General features: G+C 34.4%; 1 protein-coding gene across 5 annotated transcripts in view; it reads right to left on the bottom strand.

Moving 5' to 3' along the window:
- Positions 1-26,333, bottom strand: part of GRIK2 (glutamate ionotropic receptor kainate type subunit 2) — a 627,117-nt gene that overhangs the window by 338,607 nt on the left and 262,177 nt on the right. For all 5 annotated transcript variants that reach the window (XM_014841096.3, XM_070496405.1, XM_070496406.1 and 2 more), the window contains exons 5-7: positions 22,641-22,822; positions 16,350-16,403; positions 12,967-13,140 (exon numbers count right to left, since the gene is read on the bottom strand). In XM_014841096.3, the coding sequence (XP_014696582.3) occupies positions 12,967-13,140; positions 16,350-16,403; positions 22,641-22,822 (410 nt within the window). The remainder of the gene's footprint in view (positions 1-12,966; positions 13,141-16,349; positions 16,404-22,640; positions 22,823-26,333) is intronic.

Here is a 26,333-nt window from a genome sequence, read left to right as displayed (position 1 = left end):
CTACTGGGAAACAAAGGCTGTAAAAGATGTAGCAATTCTTTAACCGACATTCAGAAGGACTTAAATTTTTCACTTTCAAGGTTGCTTAGCCTGGATGGCCACACAGGTTGGCTAGACCCTTTTCTGTGAAAGGTTGCAAACCATATGGCAATAGATTCTGGGACGTTTCCCCCTATTTCCGAAAAAGAAACTGAGACACTACTGCAATAAAAAACAATATTCTGGCTTCCAACTTCTTGCCAGGCCCCGCTCCCTTTAGGTATCACTACCATCTCAAATTCTACATGTCGGCTATCAATGCCATCCCCTTTCCAAGGTACCTCCTCCTCCAGACAGCCTCATTTTTGTTAAAAGCATTAGTGTCCTTCTGGTCATCTAAGCTGGAAAGCTCAGGTCTCTTTTGTCTCCTTATTCTCCTTCTCACCTTAAAAAGGCCTTCCCATTCAATCATTCCATTGAGCCCTCTCTATTCTACTTCCAGACATTATTACTGTAGGCTTGAATTACAGCTTCCTGCCTCCCCCAGGAGGGAGTTGAATGCACGGGCACAAAGCCACCACATGAGCCTCCTGGGAGCAGGGAGGAGCAGGAAGAGCACAAGTTACCAAGTTAGAAAGGCCTGGACTTAAAGCTCAGCCTCCACCTTCTTAGCTGAATGTCCTTGGACAACATACTAAGCATATTTGAGCCTCAGTTCTAGCATCTGTAAAGTGAGAAATAATGCTCATCTTGCAGCACTTTTTATAATTAGAAATAGTGTAAGGCAAGCACATCTTTATATAACCACCACAAAGGGCAGAATGCGCTGCAAAGAGTGGATACATAGTAAATGGTAAATATTACTTGTATTGCACTCTGTTATTTTAAAACATCTAAAGGCTTTCCATTCTCTTCTTCCAACTTGGCTTTCCTGCTCTCAGCTAGTCTTATCAAAATGCTATTTTATGTTCAAATTCACATTTAAGATCCAGCTCAAGCACTATCTCCTCCAAAATTTCTTTCCTAATCATACCAAACTGTCAAATTCTTATATCACTGTAGCAGGTGTGCCCAGTACTTGGTGATGCTGAAATAATAATAAGAATAAAGATAATAAAAATTATTATTATTAACTTAGCTCTAAGTGGAAAGATAGAAACAGCAAATACTCTTGGTGTAGGATTTCTTGTTCTGAGTAGAACCATCAAAATAACCTTCTTTCTTTCTTTACTTAAGTAGACGAAAGCCAACTCTGCACCATCTCTGTGGTGGCCACAGCAACTGTACATTTTACAGAGACCGCTCTTTCCTTCTTTCCTTAGTAGCAGGGGCTTGAAAGTTGCTGTGGAGGAAGTGGATAAATTTGCAAAAGGGCCAAGGAAACTCCTAGGAGAAAAACAATCACGTCTCCAATCCAGAACACCTCTGAGGGGCTGAGGCTGCCCAAGTGGAGTCAGGTGAGAGAAAACAATCCCCAGCTGAGCGAGGACACAGCCCAGACAGGATCTGAGGGCACTGGGGAAGGGCTGGGTGTGCAAACAGCCTATGACAGATGTGGGGTGCCTGACTCAGCCACGCTGGCACGACGGGCAGGCTCCCAGATACGTGTCTGTTGTGTAAGGTAACGAGCTAGAAACCTGAAAAGCTGAAAGCTGGAATGGTGGGAATCCAGGCCAATCTGGGAAGGAACTTGAGCCCTAGCTCTAGCTATGAGTGACCAGACAGGATGTGGAAGGACAATTGGCAAAAATGGCCTCTAACACCAGAAGCAACAGAAGCATGGGTGGATAGAGACTACCGTTTGATTGCCACATTTTCAGCAGAAATACCAGGACCCTAAGTCTGGCATGAGCTCCAAGACTGCGGTACCACTTTCTGGAGTGCTTCAAACCTGGTGTCAGCTACGGAATGCTCCAGGTTGAATAAGACACATCTGAGTAGAGCATCCTACAAAGGAGACTCTGGTCCCATAAACTGGCCTGATCAACTTGATGAAGTCTTGAGTTCCTTGCCCTTATCACCAGATGGTGGTTTTTTGATCATGGCCATCGAGGGAACTACAAAGAAAGAGAACTGTTCTTCCTGTTAACTTGGGCATGTACCATTCTCAAGCGGTGATTTTATGTGAAGTTGTAGTTACATCTTAAGCAAAAGTGGATAAACTCCCATCTAAAAACACTATTTTCTACATCTATTCCCTATTACATGTCAACATTTTTTTTTGATTATTTAAGGCTACATTTTACTTTCCTTACTAAATTGATAATTCTTCGGGTGCAGACATTAGGTAACACATATATATTTTTTCTTATCCACATGGTCTAATACCACACATTGCATACAGTAGGTATTCAATAAATATTTGGAGAATGAATTAATGAGTAGCAATACACCTGAACTTTTCATGAAGAATTCATTTGGTACCATTTGAACATCTGTGTCTGTTTAATAACTTTACTTTTCCCTTCTGGTTCAATTTGGTCACAGGGTATTCTGAAGATTAATGAATAAAATATTTATGACTTCTTTTAGAAAGGCAAATGAAAGATCAACATAATATTTCCTCTCTGCATAATAAAGCGAGAGAATTCCTAATATCCCTCAGGCAAATTCACCCTAAAACTCTTCATTTCCTTTTATCTGAAATATTCTTTTGATTTATTAATGTGGATTTAAAGAGTACTGGCCAAGCATATCTTGGAAATTAGTGCATTAGAATAGATCCTTGACCATTCCTTAGGCCTTTATATCATAAAACTGTATAGGTTACACTTTTTAAAAACTGCCTTTCTCATGTAAATATAATTACTTAGGTATCAGCATCATAAAATGAAGGCCAACAATTTGATAGTAAAACTAGTGCTGATTTGTGTTCATTCATTCACTTAATCTCAACCAGTGCATTGAAGTAAGCAACTACCTACTCTTAGATTTTTTCTAAAGAGTAGTATTTACTTAGTTGCATTCTTATTCAATTGTCACATTTGTACAAACAGCATCAAAAGACTCTTTGAGAATGAAGAACTTTACTGTGAACAGAAATAGTACTTGCACTAAAGTGTAGAAATGGTATTTGCCTTGAAGTAAATGGATACCATGTTTGGAGGATCTAATATGTGTCAGACACTGTCTTTAAACAACATAAAAGTTATATTTTTAATCTGTATAATCACACTATGATGTATTATTATTTTCTTTAAATAGATAAAGTAATGGAGGCTTTATTAAATGTTAAATAATTAGCAGAAGTTAATAAAGGAAGTAATAAGCAGACCTCAGTTTCAATAGTCAGGTGATTCTGATTCCAAAGTTCTTACTCTAAGTTGGAAGTAAAATAGATTTAACAGTCTTCTATAACTGCCGTAAAAAACCCAAGCAAAAATCCATCCCTTAATTCTGTGCCCCACAAGCCATCTTCTTAACCTAAAAAAAGAAGTGACCTGACATTGAAAGGAAATAAATGGCACGTCCATTTTCATAAACTTTTAACTAGATTTAAAAACGTGTTAAGAGGGATATATCATTCTAATAGCATATTTCAAATTATTATAATTGGCTCATTTTTAAAGAAGATTACTAGATTCAAGTACAAGTAGATTCTGTATGAATGCTTGTTAAGGTTTCTATGTCAATTGGCATCCAACACACACACACAAACACACACACACACGCCACATATCTACTACAGTGTTATTGCATACAAGAGATAACAAATGATGTTGAAATAATACGATTGCATTGATTAAACTACATGCGTTTTATCAAAATTTGTTCTCTATTTATAAGGCACCGAGAGGCAATAATCCAGCTTATAATTATAAAAAGTCAGGTAGATTTTCAATATTTTTATAGGTCAATTCACTATCCCTTTTGATCCTTAGGACAATACACTAAAATTTATTATTTCTATTTGACAAGCAAGGCTCAAAGAGGTTAAGTAACTTGCCTAAAGAAACAGCATTAGAAAGGGTTGGAAATGAGGTTCAGATGCTGGCCTCCGACTCCTATTTATTAGTTTAATCTATTTTGGAAGGAAATAGAAGGGTTTAGTAGACCAACCACCTACCACTTTACTCAAAATTCGTGTGAAACTCTATCTATTAAAGTTGAAGAGGAAACAGTAAATGTAACATTTTTTGCTGGTTTTTAATTCATCATGCCCAACTTTTACCTCTGGATGCTTAAGGATTCCTTTATATTTGCTTCTGACTATAGTTCAGGAATCTTCCCTTATGCATAATCAACCAATTCTATGTATCTGCATCTATAAAAGAAGGATTGTGTCTGCCCCATGATGTTGTTACAAGGTAATAATAGCACTAGAATGTAGTAAGCATTAAATACATTTCACATTTAGGTTATTTTATACTATGGCTTGTCAGATACAAATGGTAACATGCAATGGGAGCTAGGCTCAGAGTTCATATATGAGGTCATTGTTTGGTTCAAACGTCCTAGGTGTACTATACATCCTAGGATTCTTAATATTCACACTTTATATATGTGTATGCTCTGTTTCTAATAACAGATTCAGGTAATTCTTTGGATCAAACAGGCAAGAGAATTTCTGCATTGGTGGGATATAGAGGTAGGTAATTTAAAAACAAAAAAGAGGGAAACATCTACTGTGGTATATATTTACATTAAAAAAATCAGTTATGATTGTTGTTTATTATATACAACACAAATTTTATTATATACCAAATTCTTGATTTATTTGCAGTATTTTGCAACTGTCTCAACTTCTAAATAAAATTCTTCTGAAATTGAGCATGACAAGCTGAAATTTATTTGTTACACATCACAGTAGTGAAGAGGAAAAATTTGTTAAAATTTGACAGACATATTGAGTCCAAAATTAATAAAATCTACAGCTAAATGCTACATATTTATAAATAAATATTTTTATAAATAGTTAATATTTAATAACAAAAATCTATCAAAATCTTATATCCATTTAGTATCCTGAGGCCATATATTATAAGTGGTAATTATCCTATTAATATTGTAGCCAGTAACACTGTTTTTATAGTAAATAAGTGAGTATATAGCTTACTATTCACAAAAGCATCTAAAAGTAATATGAATTTATATCAATATAAATAATAAAAATTATATATGTTTATATTATTGTTTTTATATAAAGTTGTATATAAATGTAAGTACCTAAATAAATGGAAATATTTTATTATTATTTTTAAATTTATTTTATTTAGAGACTGTAGTGAGGCCAAGATATCTTTTATCTGGTATTGTATTTCAATACTCTTTGGAAATAAATTCTAAAATTAGGGAAATAAATAAAATTCCCAAAATTATGAATAAAATGGAATAATATAGGAAAACATATAGTTTCAATGGAAGTCTACTCCCTTTCAATCTATCCCCTATTCCCAAATAAAGAATGTAGATGAGCTCTGTGTACTTTACTCTGAATGCAAATAATCAGAAAACATGTTTTGTACACTTTAGAAATAGATCCACTCTTTCTTTTTCAGAAATAGATCCAATGAAGAGAAAGTACTATAGTTTATAGCAATTGTTAACCTTCCTTAGCCAGAACTTTTCTGGTTCCTTATGAATATGTATCTGAGTAATAATATTTCTTGCTATCCATAGGCCTCACAATCTCTTACACTCTGTTTCTAATAAATTTCAACAACTCTTTCATACTGACCATAACCATTCTGAATTCCTATATGTTAAATGTTGTACGTTTATAATTAACTATTATTTAATTGATATGTAAAAATTTTATTACAGCTTTATCGCCATTGTTTCCTAATCCATTCCTCTAATCCAGGACATCAAATATTGTCCTGGATTATGTGAAATATGTCAAATACATTAAACTTACTATTAGCCCCATTCTAACATGAGTGTCTGCTCCAGTAAAAGAATCCACTGCTTATTTTCATGAGCATCTTGTATTCCCTTTATATTGTGCCCTGTACGTGCTTTCCCAAGGTTGATGCCTTGTTACTTCACAGTTTCCTTGGCATTTCGGTTTCTCAAGGACCCATTCATTGTTTACTCTTACCGGTTCTACCTTGATGCCTAGTTCTGATGTGGAGTCCTAAATCTCAGAACGTTGCCAGTTTCCAGACTGCAATGTTGGACTTTGCCCTCTTGTCAGGGCATTGGCCATCACCTTCTCTAGGTGTGCTTGTCATTGACTGTACCCTGAGAGACGATCCTTCCTGAATACCACAAATTTCTGCTTAGCTAGTTTTCCTCATACCATCTGTGATTGGTTATATCCATATGTAACTATATAGATATTAAATATAAAAGAAGAAACTGAGGAAAATTGTGAGCAGAAATGTATTTATTCTTTACAAGTTTGCATTGCATGATCTTAGATCAATGCTTTGAAGATAAATTTTGTTCTTCAGGCAGAAATTCTCTTGATTCAATCTTACTTTTTCCAACTGAAAAGTTTAAAAATTGCCCTAAAAAATAACATGAGTATGAAGGAAATGCTTCGTGGCAACTGCCATTTTTCATGTAAGGAACAATTAGTTAAAATAGAAATTCTCTCTCTTTATCAGCTTTAAATAAATGCTGATTATTTAATCTGCCAATGAGCAAAGGCAATTAGATGGAATACTCTATGTTAATGAAACAGTCGAAGTTGTTAGGTCAGCTCAATTATTTACATTCAGATTTAACTTGCAGCTTAGTACATCATGGAAGATTAATAGGTATAAAAAGTTAAGAAATATATTGCCATTCTGTTATTCATGCCACATACTCCACATCATTTTACTATTAAATCAATCATAAACAAATGTAATGAATGTTGTTCTTATGACTTCATTACATACTCTGAAATATTTTATACAAATATTTCTTCCATATTTGATTATAATATAGATCCCAAAATATTTCTTCTGTGGTAAAGACAAGAATAAAAATAGCAGTTAGGGTAATAAATTTTGTGAAATGTTACATATTTTTCAGCAAAATACTAAGAAGTTATGTAAAACCCCTGGTGAATATATGTTTGTCTCTTTCTATCACAAAATAGCATAGAAAACAAGGAATTTTAACAGGATTTGAAGGAAGACTTGGGAAACTACATCAATCAAGTACAAAATTGAAAAGGAGTCAATAATCAAAGTTTGAATATGATTTTCTGTACCAACAAAGATCTGAGATGTGATCAGTAAGATATTCACTGTCTTCTAACTTTGTCAATTCCCTAAGTTTTGGCAGGAAATAGCGGTATTGTCTTCATCGCCAAATCCTGAATGCCTGGTATCAAATCCTGAGTGTTGTGTACAACATTACACACAATTAAAATTGGTCAAAGAAGGATAATTCATTCATTATTTTGCTACTTTTTATACTTTTGGGTTTTAGTGGAATATGAGGTAAAATCAACTCTTTCAAAAGGCCTTTATTGATTAAACAATGGCAAGTTAGTTTCATCCATTGTCTGGCAAAGTTTTATGTTTATGCTCGTTTCAACTGAATCAAAGAAAATAGTTACAGCTAATTAAGACAAGCAGACAGCAGCAAAGGTAGGCTTGTAGTTCTAGTAGTAAATGAAAGCCTACCTGGTCATACTTTATTTTTCCTTGGTTCTATTTTCGTTGACTTTTCTAAAGGTAAATCTTTGTACAGTAACAGAGTAATCACTGTGTCCACTTAGTATGTGAGCTAACTCCCTGGTGTGAATTGTGTATTCAAGATATTGATCCTTTAAGTTCAGTTAACCAAATGATGAAAGAAAGTGTAAAATTTCTGAGCTGCAGTCTATTGCTATTAAGAAATAATTGTTAGGAGAACATTGGAACTTAAACACACAATGATTCACCTCTCAAACATTCTCCCTTCCTTTGTAAAAGAGAATGAGAACTACTCTTCTAACTCACTAACCTTTTACTATTTATTTAAAAGCATTTCTAAGCTTTTGCCTTTTAAAGTACTTTTCTAACAAATAATTGAGACTAGCCTAATTGCATTTTCTAAATAATTAGATATCTTGATAATAAAGTGCATGGAGGTAGATAAAAAAAGCTCTCCAGAATATATTTGGGGAAATGAGAGGACTTAGTGATTAGAACATAGGCACAATAGGATTAAAATAAATTAGCACACACATTTGTTCAATCAGGCAGTCCCTCCCTCATTATGAGCACCTGCTTTGCACTAGGCAGTGAAGTAGGTACGCAGGCTTCAAGAATGACAAAACCAAGTTCTGGCCTTGAAAGAGCACACAATCTATTAGGAAACCAGAGTTTCACACCCAGAGCTAAATCTCAACATGGGGTTAAACATAAAGTGCATAAATGAAGGAGCACTCAGGTAAAATCACAGAAAAGGTAACATACGACTTGAAAATTAGAACATGAGCAGGAATAAGCCGTGCATTCAAATAGGGGGAGGTGGTTCAGACAAGAAACATCCTGTGCTGAAATGAGGAGGTGCATGAGCTTGGCTTGGTGGAGCAGGGAGTAGGCAAACAGGAGGCTGGACAAGTAGTAGCAGCCCGACCATGGAGGGCCTTGACAGTTTAGCAAATAAGTTTAAGTTTCATCGAGTAAATGACAAGGAGTCATGAGCAATATTCTGATAAGATCACACTAGAAAGAAGGTAAGTGTAAGAGAGCAATGTTAGGAGTGGGAGGGGCTTCAGTGAACAGACTGTTCCAATAGCCAGGAGAGAGACCACTGGGGCATTAACTAAGGCATAACTCTAGGGTGAAAAGAATGTAGTTGAGAAAGAGATTGACACAGTGGATTTGACAGTGTTTGATGACTGTTGGATGTGAAGAGAGGAGAAAGGAAATGGAGGGAACAGTTGGTATCCAGAATTGAAATTTCCAAAACAGTAATCTCCCTATAGTTCTCCAACGATATAAGCAACCAAGACAGTCATTATTGACTTGTGTTGCAAATTTACATTATCAAGAAATATGTGTGGTACTATATATCAACATAAGAAAAATGGTATTTTCAAACTACCGAATGGATTACAGGTACATTAGTATTAATATGCATAGACATTGCTCCCATTATGTCTATGGGAAGGATTTCTAGGATAAAGCTAGACTGTTTAAAATTTACCCTGAGGTATTTGTACTTGACTTTATTCTCTAGAATTGAGATTGCTGCAAAAATCAATAAATCAATAATAAATATAACCATAATCAAGCTCTGACAGATTCAAAAACCGTGAATTCCTGTCCTATAGTAACTGTGCTTGGGGAAGGCAGGTGACTGGTCAGAAGACTGGGAGAAATGTCATCTGATCATGCAGTGAAGGACAGTGACAATGTTAAGTGAAGGGGCGTGCTCACCAGAAGCATGGAAATATGTGACTACTTATTAGGGAATGCACAGTAGAGAATGGGATTGGTAATAAGAGCTCATGTCTAGAGAGGAGTTCAGAGCACACTAACCGGATGTGTGTGGATTTGGGAGAAAGTGCGAGAAAGGTGACATCAAGACTTTTGTGTGAAGGAAGAGGGTTGGACTTCCTTTCTTCCCTTCCTCCTTGACTAGATCAGCCTTGGGTGTAATATGTGACTTGGTTCCCTGGTTGGGTTTATACCAAATGAAGGTAAAAATTTGACTGAGCTACCAACACCAATATCTTTAATGTGATGATCCTAGCCCATAGAAGAAGAAACTACAGCTACAGGAGAAATGGTCTTGTATTCAATAGCCATTTCACTGATAAACACTTAACTTAGGGGCCAATTAAGGTGCTAACTCAACCAGAAAAATTCTTATGAATTCAATTCATTGTTTCCTTTTATAGCTCAAATATGAAGAAAGAATATGAAAGTCTAAGCACTCTGATCTTACATAGTGACAAATGACTATGATGCTGATAATAATAGGCCTTGCTCCAAGCACTAGGGACTTTGCTGATAATCCCATTTCTTTATGGACCACGGGGAAAAAAAAGAACAAGAGATATATAAACACTGAGATCTCATGATTGACTGAAGGGAATGTTGCCAATGCCACAATGCCAGGCTATAATTCTTTTCTTTTCTAACTAGAATCCTCTCAATTTCCTGCCTTCATTCATGGTGTAAATAGCCTATTAATTTCTTTTCCCAAACATTTAATGACTGGGAAAACGCTTACAACATAATCTTACATGGAAAAGAAAAAGTATATTCACACAAGGCATAAATATACCAAAATTTTAATAAAGATTTCATATTCATTTCATTTTTATAATAATAGTGCACTATTTTATAATTAAAATTAATGGTATATGATAAAAAATATTTCACATATAATCTTGTACGTCATTATATAATGTTATATAACAAAAAGATTTTAAAAGATATTATCAATTTTCCAAAATGGAAATTGTAAAAAAATAATCAATCTGCATCCATTTTGAAAGAAATTTTTATGTTTATGGCAGACTTCATGTTTGCTTCCAAAATATTTTATGTTCCATGATATATTTATAAATATAATAAAATAAATAGCTGGTACAAATTTTTAGATAAGAAATACTATTCAAAAAGTGCTCATACAAGTAAATTTATCTTTAGCCCATTCATTTAAAAAATGTTCTCATGTAAGCTTTCTGGTGAAATCTTTAGAGTTCTCAGTAACTCAAATAAAATATATAAATGAAGGGGCAATTATCTCTTCTATGTGAAAACTTCCAATTTTTTCGTATTTAAGATGCCACTTGAAAAGCATTTTATGACTATACCAAACAGAAGAATGTTGGCATTAAAAATTCTTCTAAAAATTTCGAAATCCATGGTCTCTACACAATGCCCAGAAATTTCAATAAATAGGTTAATTTTCCTATCAGTGCACTTTCAGTCTATCATTTATCCATTCCCACTAAATCACCTGTCAGTTCAGAAGAAGGGCAGAATTGAGGAGGAATGGACTCATGGCTAGAAAGAAAGAACTCAGATTTGTATTCCTCCTAACATGCTGCCTTTTTGTTCCATCTTCTGAAGGTTAATTATCTCCAAGAGCCCCTACCTCCCTGGATAAGAAATTAATATACCTTCTTTTGTATTTATCTGTCTTTCAACAGTCTCCATAAGTTACCAGAAGTTAGAACATACTTTGTTTCAGCGGATGACATGCAGAGTCATTCAGGGAATCATACAGAAACACGGAGTACCCAAGTAGAGTCGGATAATTTTCGTGATTCTGATTTATAAAGGGGCACACTAGTCCTTGGACATATCAATAATTATTAAGACTGTCATGATGCCTATTGATTTACTTTTCCTAAATTCATTCAATAATGGTTTTGAATAACAGATAAGGTATCCATCCTGAATTTAGAACAGTAAAGAGAACTAGAAAGCAATACATACATGACTAAAATGACAATTTAAAGGATAGCATACATTTTAATTTTCAAATATAACATTGTCTTAATAAGTGCCCAAAGTCTGATTCAAAATCTTCGAAGTGGGAATAGAGTATAATATTTCTAATTTTTTTCTATGTTTTATTTTATCTTTAATCTAAATGTACTTTACAGGAAAATATTTTTATTTTGAATTTATTTAGAAATTTTCTTCCCAGTAAAGTTTCTCAAATATATCTTAGGTTAAGACCAAAATACCAGAACTAGTCAACCATCTCTTTCTATGCAAAGGAGTAAAATTCCCCTCATATTTCTTTATAAATTAATGTGGATATAAGACATTTTCAAATTCTAGTAGGTTATTTTTCACACTAAAAGAAAACAAACGCCTTTTTTTTTCATCAGAAGATTGGTGCCTTGAGGGTAACCATGATTTCTTCAGAATCTCTATTAAGACACTCAGTTTGTATCACTAAATCTTCTTTTAAGGGAAAAAATAATTAAATTTTCCCATTATTTTGCTACAACATTAAAAATATCCTTTGAACTCCATTGAAGCAATTAACGGAAAAATTACAATCATAATAAAAAAGCTTTTCCACAGATCAGAATAGAAGATGTTTAAGCTTATAAAGTCCCCATTTAGATTGACACTTACCAAAAGCAGGTAATAATGACTTAGGAAATGTAAATATTGCCAAAGTGCTGAGGTATTTCCTAAATTATAGAAATAATTTGGAGTATAGAAAATAGATTTAATGAAAATATATTAGGCATTCATAATTTGTTTAAATAGTATAGTATAAACGTACTCAGTCCTATAAAGTAGCCAGTAGCTACATTTGGCTACTGAGTATTTGAAATGTGACTAGTCTGAATTAGCATGTGCCATGTCAAATACACACCAACTTTCAAAGACCTAGTAGAAAAAAATGCAAAATATCTCAGTCGTAATTTTTATATTAATTATCTTTTTAAATAATACTATTTTTGATATAATGGGTTAAATAAAATAAACTAATAACATTGATTTTTATCTAGTTTTTGTGTATGTTTTTTAACCTAGCTATTAGAAAATTTTAAATTATAAATGTGCCTTGCATTAGATTTTCATTGGCAGCACTAGTATAAACAACTAAATTTATTTAAGAACGTATCCCTTTTACAGTTTATGCATTAATCCTGTTTCTAGGTTTAAACTAGGACTTGAAAATGATTATTGGTTACTCTTGAGCCTTAAAAAGTGAATAAGCTCAAGGAAGATTTTTGTGTGATGTATGTCATCCATGCAACCAATATCAGAAACCAACATGATGAAAAGTAATCACATATTGGTAGTTAAGATCTGAAGGATAACTATCAGGTTAAGGTCTTCTTTTCAGCCTCCAATTTATCCTATATATATGGCACTAATTCATTTTACAGAAATCCCTACATTATAGTATACTAATGATAGTTGTAATGCTTTTTTAGATACTTGGATAAAAGTGTAAATTTGCCATATAAAATTGATTTAGAACATCGTTAATAGAATTATTTGCAATAGTAGCTCTGTTATCATGCCTTTAAAATCAACAATTAAACCAAAGTTTGGATCCAGAGGATTTAACAACTTATGTGATATTACTTAGAAACATGCAAAACAATCTTTAAGTGAGTATTCATACCGTCATAAATCCATCCAGCAAACCTGAATCGGGTTTCGGAGGTGCCTGCAACCTTTCCATTGACCACTTTTCAATGATGGAGGAGACTTGTGTATTTTCTGTATTTAATATTCTGAACCCCGTCATGTTAACGCCACTGTAGCGGTAGGGTTCTACATCAAGAGCAAAGAGGTCCTGAAAGACAAGTTTCTTCGTGTTATTATCAATCGAGTATATTCACAGACATGTATAATTGAAATAGTCACTTATTCTTGCTTCCCTTAGAATAGTTAACACCATTGTGTCTCAAGTGATGTTATGTATCACAAATCACCAAGATTCAAACAGACTATTCTTATGCTTTGCCAATGCAAATTTATATATTCTACATAAACATGTACATATATATCATATTCTAATTCCACCAATGGAACAACAGGCTTTTGTGTAACATATCTTTAAGATTTGCATAAGCTTTCTTCTCCATGTTAAGAATAGCTTGCCCTCAAATGTTATGCATTAATATTATACTTTTCATTGACTATAGTGTTTTTCTAAGCTCAGCTTCCTTGACTGGTTATTGAAATTTTTTTTTATTTTCTGTTGTCTTTTTTTCTTTTAAAGAAATAGGTCATGAAATATGACCTCTAATCAATGAAAATTATATCAAAGCTGAGGAAAAAAGTTAACAAGACTAGCCTTTTTGGTTGCAGAACTTTTGCAGTTCCTTTGTCTTATACCTTATCCAGCAACTTCACCATAAGGAGCTCTTTAGATTTTGATTGCCCCTTCCAGTCTGTATACAGTGAAGGCTCTGGCTTTGCTCTTTCGTTTTCCCAAGAGATAGGAGGCCAACGTTGTCAGAGGAGTTAGAGGTCACTATGAGAACATACAGCATGTGGGACTTTTGCCCTCTTTTGAGCTGGCATTGGCTAGTCCTCAGATCTTACCGACAACAATGAGAACCAGGGAAAGATTAATGCCATTGTTCCTGTGCACAGCTTGTCTTGGACTCATACAACTACACAGGCTAGATAACAGGAATATAATTCAGTGAGAGCAGTTGATGTCGGTCTGAGATGTGCTCTGTTCTGTGAAACATATAAGGGATCTTTAGATTTTTATTTTTTGACATTTGCGATCTAGCCAAGGAGATATATATATATCTCCAAGGGGTAAATAAATAATGTATTGCAACACATGCTAAGAGGTAAAAGAGTAGATGTGATAAGTGCAAGGTATCAGAAGCAAGAAAGATGCCTTTTAATTTTTAAAATTAGGAACAACTTCATAAAGCAGATGGGATCTGAGCTTCCATTAAAGAATGGCCAGGATTTTGACAGCCAAAAGGAAAAAGGAGACCATTCAAAGTGTCAGTAGAGACACAAAAATTAGAAAACATAAAAAATTAGGTTGGAATCAAACTAAAAAAGGCCTTCAATTACAGGCTAGTGAGTTCTATATATCCTCAATTTTTTTTTTATTTTTTTCTCTTATTAAGAGATACTTTTGATTTCCCTAAAATCTTGTGATTATGGTAGAATTGAGTTGCAACAGCATTGAAATATAATTTAGTCATGAGTGAAGGCTTCCACTCCCTCTCCACTAGCCTATCACTAAGTTTCTTACAGGCCACAAAATGTTGCCTGGTGGGAAGTGACATAGAGATACAGCAGAGCTGACCTTAATATTTACCAGTAAAATACAACCTACTGCATGAAAAATCTCAACTGGAGGAAAGTTGTTATTACAGGAAGCTATTATGATCAACTAAATTTTAGTAATTTGATCTAGTAGCTTCAAGACTCCTAAAAGCAAGGAGACCAATTGGAAGACTTTTGGAGAAGATGCATGCTAGAGACACTACGGAGGAAAAGTCAGTAGTATTTCTTGGTGACACAGGAGTCAGAGACAATGGAAATTTTGAAGGAAATCAGAAGAGGGGTCTATACATTCAGAGGACAATACATTAAGGTTTAAATAATTTGAAGTTATCTTAATGCCACACAATTAGAATTGTTCTGTAATGTACCAATACACAACAATTCAGGAATATTACAGACGGGCATTTAGATCTCATTTGAAGAAAGGTAAAAATTGAAGCTCTAAACACATACCAGTTCTGAAGGAAATAATAAAAGAGAAACAAAGAAAATAGGACGGAGGCCAAAACTTGGAGATACTCTCATATTTTGGGGATAGGTAGTGTGGGGGATCGGAATTTGCCATGCCAAAATGTGTCTCTTTGGCTTGATTATTTTTAAGAACAAAAGACTCAGAAAGAAACTTTACCCCTCTCCCTAACTGCCTAAAAGAATTTAAGATAGGCCTGTCCCAGGAAGGAGCTAATACCATAAGATAACTATAGTACAATATGAACCAGGTGTGGTAGACATGGAGGAACCTAGCAAGGCCCATCTAAGCAAAGTCTTCCCCATATTCCACTGTTTCTGCATGTATGGCAAACATTTTCCGTCTCCATGTGAATGACCTTCCTCCTCTCTGAAGTCCCAAACTACCACTCCCAACATCCTCCTTTGTCTTGAGCTAAAGATGGTATTTAAGGTGGTGGCTTTGGCCATTTTGGTGAGTTAGTCAGTTTTCCTGAGTTTTGCCCATTTTTACATGTTATTAAACGTTGTTTAATTTTTTCCTGTTATGCTGTCTCACATTAATTTAATTCTTAGACCAGCCCGAATAACCTAGAGGCTAGAGGAGTGGTTCTTCCTCCCCTAGAGCAGGAAAGAATTAGTTACAGAGACAGACAGCTATTTCACAGAGGAAGGAAAATCAAGATAATGTATTGAGAAAGAAATAGAGCTAAGAGTAAGTAGGTTTGATAAAAAGGTGAAGTCAGATTTTCATTCATATTAAAGAAAAACTGTGTGATGGGTATACAAAGACAAAAGATAAAGGTGACATTCAATTTGCTAATTGCAAATTAAATCATATTGACTTTTAAAAAATCAACTAAACATAGGCAAAAACAGGATAGAAAATTTAATCTACTAAAAGAGCAGCTTCAATAAACCTGATTTTCATATAGTGAATAGACCCAAGAGAACAACATAAGAATTTGTGCTTTTCTAAAACATTGATTTCTCAGAAAACTAATTTTAAAATCTGTTATGCTCTGAAAGTCCTCTAAAGCAATATAAAATAAGACATAATATTTTGAATTGATATCTGAAATGATATTATTTCAAAATCATCAGCTTCCCACCAAGAATTATTAGTTCTCCATGACGATAATTCCTCCTGCGTTTTATCAAAATAAAATAAAGTATAATTACAAAAGTGACAGTCATTATATTGCTTCTTGTCACTCAAAAAAATTTGTCATTCCAAAAAGTCACAATAATAAAATTTAGAGTATTATCTTTATATTTTAATAAATTACTTACCAGAGTGGTAAAGATATAATGATAATATTCTGTCATCATTCCCATAGCTAATGCCTAAGAAGTAAAAAATAAAAATAAATAAATATAAAAATATTAATATTGAAAGCACACATTATATGAAGTACATTATATGAAATACATTATATCAACAAGTGAGAACAAAATAGTAGATTGTAATGAAGAATCAGCCAATAATATTTGGGTTACATTAAAACTGGGTGAAACTAAATCTTTTCCCCATAGTTAAAGAAGATTAGTGGCTACTAAAGGGATTTCCAAACCAATTCTCTTGACAGAAAAGCTGTCAGTGGAATGTTTGAATTGTGAAACTTATGGCTTTATATATTAAAGGAGGCATTAAATCTTATGCAAAATCTGAAATTAGCAATCTTAGTTAATTATATTTATAATGTCTCCACTACAAATACCCTAACGAGGAACACCATTTTATTTTGATGAATAGTATTCTCAATTAGGAAAAAAGTGTTGCAAAGAACAATATCAAAAGGAATTTTTTTTTAACTAAAGTGAGATGTTTTCTTAATACTGACGAAACAAATGTAAATCACCACTACACAGTTAAAGAAATACATTTTATTTTTATTAGTAGACCAATTACAAATTACTGTTTTCTTTCACACTTCTACAGTTCTCGTCAATTTGAGACTATTCCTCTCAAAACAAGGACTTTTGGATTGCAACTTCCAGTCAGAAGAAGTGCCAGTTTCTCCTATGAAAATAGAGAATGCTTTTGAAATAGCTGTTTATCAATGAACAGTAGTTGGTGATGATAATTGAAAAATGATGCATTTTTTAGCCGAATGAAGAGCTCTTAGTAGGAAACAAGGATTCTCAGGTGCACCTAATACTCATCCACAAACTACCATCTACACAAACACATTTAGTAAGTAGCTGCTCCAGCTACACCCTGTGTATTCTATGCTCATAAGTAGGTATTAACCAATTAGCCAGAATAAAACTTGTATTTCTACAACATGAGCTGCTCAGTTAAGACAGGTTAGATGTTTGTGAAAAATTTTGGAACCTATAAAATGTCTTTTTTATAAAGGGAGAAACATTTACTAATGAAAGGTGGAATCAAGAAATTGAGCAGAGGAAAGGAATTTGGGAAGAAACATATGTTTGGTCTTAATCCGTTTCCGGCACAGAATTCCCAAAGCCCTTGGAATTTCCTGAGCTGATAAGAGCAACAGGAGCATCTTTTGTTGTAATATTTGGTCTCTTGTGCTTCAGAGCCGTAACGGTGAAATGGAAGTCTTGTTACTCCTAACAAGCCCCTTTCCACCACAACTGAGTTTCTGTTAATGAGGTAACTTGGAAATCCCCTAAGATGGGGGAAGGGTGGCTGGTTACCAGGGGAGCAAACCATGTGATTAGAGAGTTGGAACTTTCAGCTCCACCCCCCGACCTCCTGGGTGGGGAGAGAGGCTGGAGAGTGAGTTCACTGGCCAATGATTTAATCAATCATGCCTATACAATAAAGCCTCCATAAAAACCCAAAAGGTGAGGCTTCAGAGAGCTTCCTGGTTGGTGAACATGTGGAGATGTGGGGAGAAAGGCATGCTCAGAGAGGGCATGGTAGCTCTTTGCCCTCTCTGCATACCTTGCTGTATGCATCTCTTCCATTTGGCTGTTCCTGAGTTATATCCTTTCATAATAAACTGGCAACCTAGTAGGTAAAATGTTTCTCTGAATTTTGTGAGCCTCTCTAGGGAATTAATCAAACCTAAGGAGGGGGTCCTGGGAAACTCCAATCTCTAGCCAGCAGTTCAGAAACCCAGGTGATAACTTGGATTTGCAGTTGGCATCTGAAGTGGGGTGTGAGGGGAGAGAGTCTTGAAGGACTGAGCCTCTATCTGTGGGATCTGATGCTATTGCTGGGTAAATAGTGTCAGTGAGTTGAACTGTAGGACACTCAGCTAGTGTTAGAGCATTGCTTGTTGGTGTGGTGAACCTGGCCCCCATTCCCCCACCACCACCACCCTCCCCGCCCCCGCCACAGACACACTGGAATTGGGTACAGAACCCTTAGGAACCAAATTACTAAATAATATTTCCTGAATGCATAGATTATATGAGCCAGTAACACTCTGATGAAGATGGCATCTTATGCAAAATAGGAGAAAATTTCTCTTATTAAATAAACATTTAAAAGATTATCTTTGTAGAAGCTCTTCATTGTTCCTGATGGTTATGTTCCAAAAATTTCCCAACTCCAGAACTACTCAGTGACAGCTCAGTATTATCCTTGCCAATAGTTTTTACTTTATCAACTCAATAGGTGTAGAAATATAAATAAAAATAATTGAAAGAAATAGTGATTCAGATGTATAACTATAAAAACACATAATGCCTGAAATGTTAGGTGCTATTCTAAGCATATTGCATATTTTAATCAATTTAAGTCTTATTAAAAACCCTATGAGGTAGGTCCTATTATTATACTTATTTTACAAGTGAGGAAATTAGGACATAATAAGAATGAATAAATTGGCCAACAAATTGAGACAGTGAGTGAACCCCAGGTCTCTGACACTTGGACTTTGGATATGGAGTATAATCTATACTATTCTATAAAATGATATATTTTATATTCCCAAAGATATAGATCCATTTTAGGATCTAAACATTCTAAAATTTTTGCCTGTTTCCTGCTTGATAATTTGAAAACCTGGGCACTTCAGGCCAGTACTGGAAATCTGTTTTGGAGACAGGAGTGGGAGGTGGTTAAGCAGATGGTTGTGGGGAGGGCAGTTCGCTTCTGACATAGGTATTCTGCACCAGCCACAGGTTTCTTCATCACTTTGAGAAGAAATCTGTAAGGGATAACTGAGGACTGTTTGTGCCTTTCATTGCCCTTCCCTCAGCCTTTGATTCTGAAAACAATCAGTTATGGACTGTGATGTAGGATCTAAATAGAAAAGGTTAATTATTTTCAATGGAATACCTACACTGTAACATTAACAAAAATGAACAACAGGAGTACTCTCTTGAAAGATAAATTAATTTCCAGTGGGATTAAAAAAAAAACTTGTTCTGGACCTTCTTTTAATGAAAGTATTTATATCTTGCTACTGCTTTTGAGTGAATTATATGCACACTTCAAAAGACATTAAAGAGAATGAAATTAATATCTTATGTATAACTAATATGAGTGACCACAATAGAAAATTGATTGTGCCATGTTATCCTTCCTGGAAAGAAATTCACAGATTAATTTTTCCAGAATCAAAATATTACTAGAAATATCCAACATTTAACTGGTGTAGTGTTAATAAATGTTGTATGACAAATAAACACATGCAGCTATCTAGGCATATAATTTGCAAGCAGTTTATCCTTCAGGTAACATCCAGAAGTTAAATTGTCCAAAATTAACAGCTGAGCCCATACATATTTCTTAGAATTTAATTTAATTTTACTTCTTGCTGTGGTAGGAGTTTATTTGCACCTGCTTTTACATTTTTCCAGGCTAAAAATTTTGATTTCATACTTTCTGATTTATACTTTCAAGTTCTTGATTACTATTTTTTTTCTCTGTGATAGAACATCCTTGTAAGGTTTTACTGCAAAGCATCTTGGCCCTGCCATAGGGGATTCTCTTTGACAAATTTGGCTAAAGGTAGACTCTTTTGCTGTTAAGGAGTGTATGCCAATTAGTGCCCTCCATTTGCCTTCAGGCTGTCTAGCCAGCCCCAAGCACCACTCACTTTTAAAGCTTTCAGGCAGGAAAACTTCTAATTCCCTGTTGGTTAATATTTAGTAAAAGCTCAGTTAGTTTAGATAAATAAATTAAACAAACAAATGAGACGAACCTGAGAAATTCATCCCTTTTTCTGGATACTCCTAATACTTCTTCTTGGATTAAGCCAGACTCACCGAAAGCCCTCTGTGCCTGTTCTCCAACCCCTATGCCACTTCTTTGGAGTTCCATCACTAGCCAATGTTGGGGAATCTCAGAAAAATTTCATAAGTCATAAACAGAGTGCTATTAAATATACTGTGGCATTTATTAGAAGAAAGCTATTTGCTTTTTTCTTGAATTAGTTTCTAAAATAACTGAGTTACAAATGTGAGAAAAATTCTCTCTAGGACCAGGTAAGTTAAAAAAAAATTCACCATCTAAGTGGTCTGCCAGCATTATGGGATCTAAAAGCATGCATTCTCTGTAATAAGGTTACTCCGACTTCACTTTAACTGCCATATTCTCATTTTACCTTTGCTCTCATTTTTCATTTACTAATCTTGTTAAAATTATGCAAATGTTTCTGTTGTATATATTTTAATTACTATCAGTTCTGTTTTAATTTTGCAAACAGGTTACACATAGGAAAACAAGTATAAAATAATGGATATATCAAATAGAAGGCAGAATGGATTCTAGTATTAAAAGTGATGGGGGGGCGCCGGCCTGGTGGTTCAGAGGTTAACTTCACACATTCTGTTTTGGTGGTCCACGGTTTGCCGGTTTGGATCCCGGGTGTGGACCTACATACTGCTTGGCAAGCCATGCTGTGGCAGGCATCCCACAGATAAAGCAGAGGAAGATGGGCACAGATGTTAGCTCAGGGCCAGTCTTCCTGAGAAAAGAGAGGAGGATTGGCGGTGGATGTTAGCTTAGGTCTAATCTTCCTCAAAAAAAAAACGTGTTGAGGGGGCCTGCCTGGTGGTACAGTGGTTAAGTTCATGTGCTTTGCTTCAGCGGCCTGGAGTTTGCCGGTTCACATCCAGGCCACAGACCTACGCACCACTCATCAAGCCATGCTGTGGCAGGCATCTCACATATAAAATAGAGGAAGATGGGCACAGATGTTAGCTCAGGGCTAATCTTCCTTAAAAAAAACAGTGATGGGTATGCTTACCTTTCAGATAGCAAAATAAGTCAGTTAGTTACTCTAGAGAGGAGACATCTGGTCATTTGCATACTTAAGGCCACCATACTTAGGCTCTTCCCCGACTAACAGTAGAGTGGTAGTCACTCCAGGCATAAAGGAAAGTCTCCTTTCCAGATTTGTGCATTCTAAAGGTGATGAAGAATTGTTTGGATACTATATGGAAAACAAATCCTTGCTCTAGATTTCAGCGCTTACTTTATTGCATCATTTTATTCATTACTAAAAAAACACAAAACCCTCATATGCTTTATTACCCAAATATAATACCACAGCAATTTTCCAAATCCAATTAAATATTTTAATGTAGTGAAACCAACATTCATATTGGAAGATTGGACAAACATCTGTTTAATAAACTAACCATGTTGTAACAGGCATTTACTGTTGGTAGTTATATTTTATGGGATATAATTTGACAGCTGAATCTGTATAACTTTCTATAAAGATATTTTATCCTATGTATGAGAGGTTTCAAGACAGTTGATGAAGCCCAGGCCACTGTGGTGTCAGCCAGTGTGTATAAAGAGCTTAAAAAAAGAAGACCAAAGACTTGTGTTCAAATCCAGGCTCTACTACATGGTAAGTGTAAGGCCTTGTACTAGCTGTTTAACTTCCAATATCAGTTCCTTCATCTGTAAGATATGAGCTAATAATAATTGCTGTTTTCCAGTGTGCTGATAGGTCTCAATAGTGTTGAAGTAATATTAAGAGGTTTCACTGCTGTGAGTTGTTTCATTTTGACTGAATTAGTAGTATTTTTTAGGTAGGCAATACTTTATTCTGGAATGAATACTTTTTAACACCACTAGGTGGGATACGAATCCCTCTGCTATTTTCTTGGCACTGGACATTAGTCAAGTTACTTAATCTTTCTGAGACTCAATTTCTTCATCTGTAAAGTGAAGTAGTCCCTACTTCATTTGCTTGTGGTGATGATTAAATGAGGTTAAATGTGGAAGGCACTTCACAGTAGATGCCAGCTAAATAGCAAATCTTTTCCCAGTTTCTCCTACTGGTTGATTGTAATGGCTGCGTTGACTCTTAGTTTATTCCTCTATTTCAGCACAAAACAGAAATATCTATCTCATTAATTAATATTCACAAATATTATTAACAAACAGCATTGTAGCCATTTGAAAATAACCTCAGAACTTCAAATAATCGTTTTAAAGATCATCAATATTTACATTACTTTTAAGACAATTAATTTAAAGCGATTATCAGACTTTTTATTAGAAAATTATTTCAAGGTGACTTCTCTGGCTTTTTTTTAACTGACTGTGTAACAATAACACTTTGATTTCAAAAACAAAAGACCATACTTTAAATGCAAATTTAATAAAGAAACCAACAATTTAAGTAATTTGAAGATTACCTGTTTCAAAATGCCTGCTGCCATTTCATGGCTACAGTCAAAAATTACATGGAACTCCTTTCCTCTTTTCATTTCTTTTAGTAAAGGTTTTGCATCCTTTGTATCAGCAGGTAGTTGACGGATTTTAAGTCGAAGATTGTACCTTGATGGAGCTTTGATGAGCTCCTGTAGGCGAATGAGACCTTTAATGAAAAAGGGAAAAATAAGGAATATTAGAGAACAAACAGAGTGGGTCATAGAATCACAAAACATACTAATTACAATGTCCAATTTTCTTAACCACGTATATATGTATTTCATGATGTGACCATTGAAATTCCCATTTTAGAACTGCAGATCCCATTATTTTGTGAAAATAATCACTTTTCAAATTCTATGTTTTTCAAATTGTAAAAGATATACATGACTATAAGTTAATGTAAATAATTTAAACATATAAAAGAATATAGAGTAAAATAGTCTCCCTCTGTACCCTAATTCTACTCCCAGTGGGTTGTCACTGTTGATGTCTTGAAATATGATTCTTCCGTACTTTCTGTGCATGTCCACGTACATAGGTGGTTTTGTTTTGCCTTGTATTTTACATTAGTAGTTGTTTTGTAACTATGTCATATAGGTCATTGTAAGTCAGTGATTATTGTTCTAGTTTGTCCCTAATTAACACTATGTTTTATGATGGACATAATTTATGTAATTATTCTCTATTGTTAGAAACTCTGGCTAATTATTTTTTTTTGGTTTTGATTACAAGTGATTGTCTAGTAATTTGGTGTCTATGTAAGAGTGAAATAACTTCCCTTAATAAAATAGACTTTAAGTAACCTGAACCATCACTAAGTCACTTTAAGAAATAAAACTAAATTCCTTTTGTATTGTTTTCTAGGTATAATATTAACTTCAGAAATAAATATCACCACAGACATTACTAAAACAAACATTTCCCTAAAGAAGTAGCTCCTGATTACATATTTCAAGAATATGTCAAATTAATAGATAAATTTTCAATAGGTCACAGAACTGTTGTGCATTTTAAAATAACAGAGACAAATCATTGAACTTATTCCTTTATACAAACTTCAAGTAATGAAACCCCTTTAAGAAGTGATAAAAAAGACCCAGTATATAAGAGTGTGATAAGAAAACAAGGACCATCCAATTCTATTTTAGCACAGACCAAATTAAGCAATTTCCCTTTCTCCTCTTCCTGTTCTTCCTTCTTATCTCTCTATTTTTTCATCTCATCTCTCTATTTCTATCTTCTATGAAAAACTACCTTCATAAATATTAGCATGACAAACAATAACAAAGGAAAATATTTGTAATAACTAATCTGGAACTTATCTCTTTCTCTCTCTATACATAAATGTATGTTACTTTATTTGGAAACAGGAATAAAAATGTACCTTATTATGAATAAAAATCCACTGTGTATTAAAAATAGCATATGAGATCTAAAAAATAAAATCTAATTCTAGAATTTTTTCATTCAATTTCTAAATAAATAATAGATTCTCATACATATAATGGTATATAGACTTTAACATATTACAACACAGTTAACAATAAAAGTAACAACATGACTAATTTTCAGTACTTTCATCCTCAGATACGACATACAACTTAAAAAATATTTACATTAGCAAATATACCTAGTATCTTTGGCTTTAAAAATATTGTCCCATAAAATTTACTTTATTGTAAGTTATTTTAGAATTTTGCTATTTAAAATTCTATGAATAATGGTTACATAAATTACACAGTATAATGTTATTATCCCATTTTGTTTTATAAATTTAAATATTCACTAACTATAATAAAATAAATACTACATAATTAATTGATATTAAATGTACCTATTAAACATAATACAATTCAGTCTAGGGAATTAACATGTATATAATGAGTACAGATACTAGCAATGAGCTGTACAAAGGTAAAAATAAATATTTAAACTTATAATGCATGCTTAGTTGTAGCAAAGTTTAACATTGAGTTTATAAAATCCTACAAAACATGTATAAAAGACTATGCATTTCTTTGCACATGGGAGCGCTCTGCAACTAAATTAGAATAAATTTTTAAAGGGTAGTAACATTGTTTAACTACTTTTTATAAATAAACCAGAGTATAATTACAGTAAGGCAGTGGGTCCCACACTTTGGAAGGTATGTCAGTAATCTGCAAAGCTGCTTACAACATAAACAACTGAATTAGAATCTCCAGGGGATTAGAACTCATGTATGTATGTTTATTTTTAGTGATCTTCCTACTATGTGGTTTTCCTGGTCATCAAAGAATGAGGCTAATTTCCAAAGACAGGTCTGGTTTCAGGTAAGTGTCGTATGAGAGCCACTCTTTGAACCACTTTGGGATAGCGATATTATAGGATAATAACTATATTATATGAACTAGTAGCGCAAGACAATAAAATAATTCAAAGAATGATTCTCAACTTCATTGGGAAAAGTGCGTCAGAAAATCACAAGTACAACTGACATAGGAATAAGAGAGAGGAAAAAAAGACAGCATTAATTTACTCATGCATCAAACAAATGTGTATTAAATTCTTACTATATATAAGTCGTGCATTGTTCTAAACATTGAGGATACAATGAAAGATAAAATAGACAAAGTTCCTGCCCACACCATGCTAAAAATATACAGGGGGAGGAAGGTTATTAAGCAAGCAATTATAAATGAAAAGTGGCAAATAATCTTTGGTGAGGAAAGCACAGATTGTTGAGGATGCATATAGCAGGGTCATCTCACTCAGAGTGGGAATGTTTAGGGAAATTATCCCAAAGGTGACAGCTAAGTTCATACCTGCATAAAAAGAGGAAGAATGGAAGGAATGGATAGAAGAATAAACAGTTTATATACCAGCCTGGAGACGAGAGAGTGTGGGCAAAAAAATCTTAAGCAGCAAGAAGTGGTGACAAGCATAATGCGAGAAGAGGGCATGGACTGCTTAAGAGGCCCTTGTACTCTACTTTTCGAGCTGAAGCCTTAACTTAAGGGTGGTGGAAAGTGCCCACTTGGAATCTGCATTTCAAAAGAATCCCTCAGATTCTCAGTATGGAGGACAGATCAGAAGAGCTAAAACTGGAGGAAGGAAGAGTTGAAAGGCAGCTGTAATAATGCAGTTTAGGAAAGGGTAAAATGTGTGTTCAGGGTAAGACAGTAGGGAGAGAAAGAAGTGGATGGACAAGAGAGAGATTTTTTGAGAAAGGATTGACAGTACTTGGTAAGGGAGAGGGCTGAGTGAGGGAAGTTTCTCAGATTCCTCACTTGGGTAACTAAGGGGAGAGAGTATGAGGTCATGGGAGGATCAAGTCAATTGGGGTTCAAAATGAGGGGAGTGATCAGCCATGTTAAGGGCTGCTAATATTAGCAAATAAATATTTCAAAAAAATGTTTATTAAATTTAACTACAAGATCGTTGCTGACCCAGGCAAGGATAGTTTTAGTAGGGCGGTGGGGATAAATTGTTGTGCCATTAGTAGGACTGGGAGGGAGGTAAAAAACAGATCCCCCTCAGCTGGCTGGTAGCATAGTGGTTAAGTTTGTGTGCTCCATGTGGGCAGCCCAGGGTTCACTGGTTTGGATCCCGAGTGTGGACCTACGCGCTGTTTATCAACCCATGTTGTGGCAGGCGTTCCATACATAAAATAGAGGAAGATGGGCACAGATCTT

Source organism: Equus asinus, chromosome 24 (assembly GCF_041296235.1).
Source record: "Equus asinus isolate D_3611 breed Donkey chromosome 24, EquAss-T2T_v2, whole genome shotgun sequence".
Taxonomy (NCBI): Eukaryota; Metazoa; Chordata; class Mammalia; order Perissodactyla; family Equidae; genus Equus; species Equus asinus.
The sequence above is the reverse complement of the archived record's forward strand: the minus strand, read 5'-3'. Positions and strand labels throughout refer to the sequence as shown.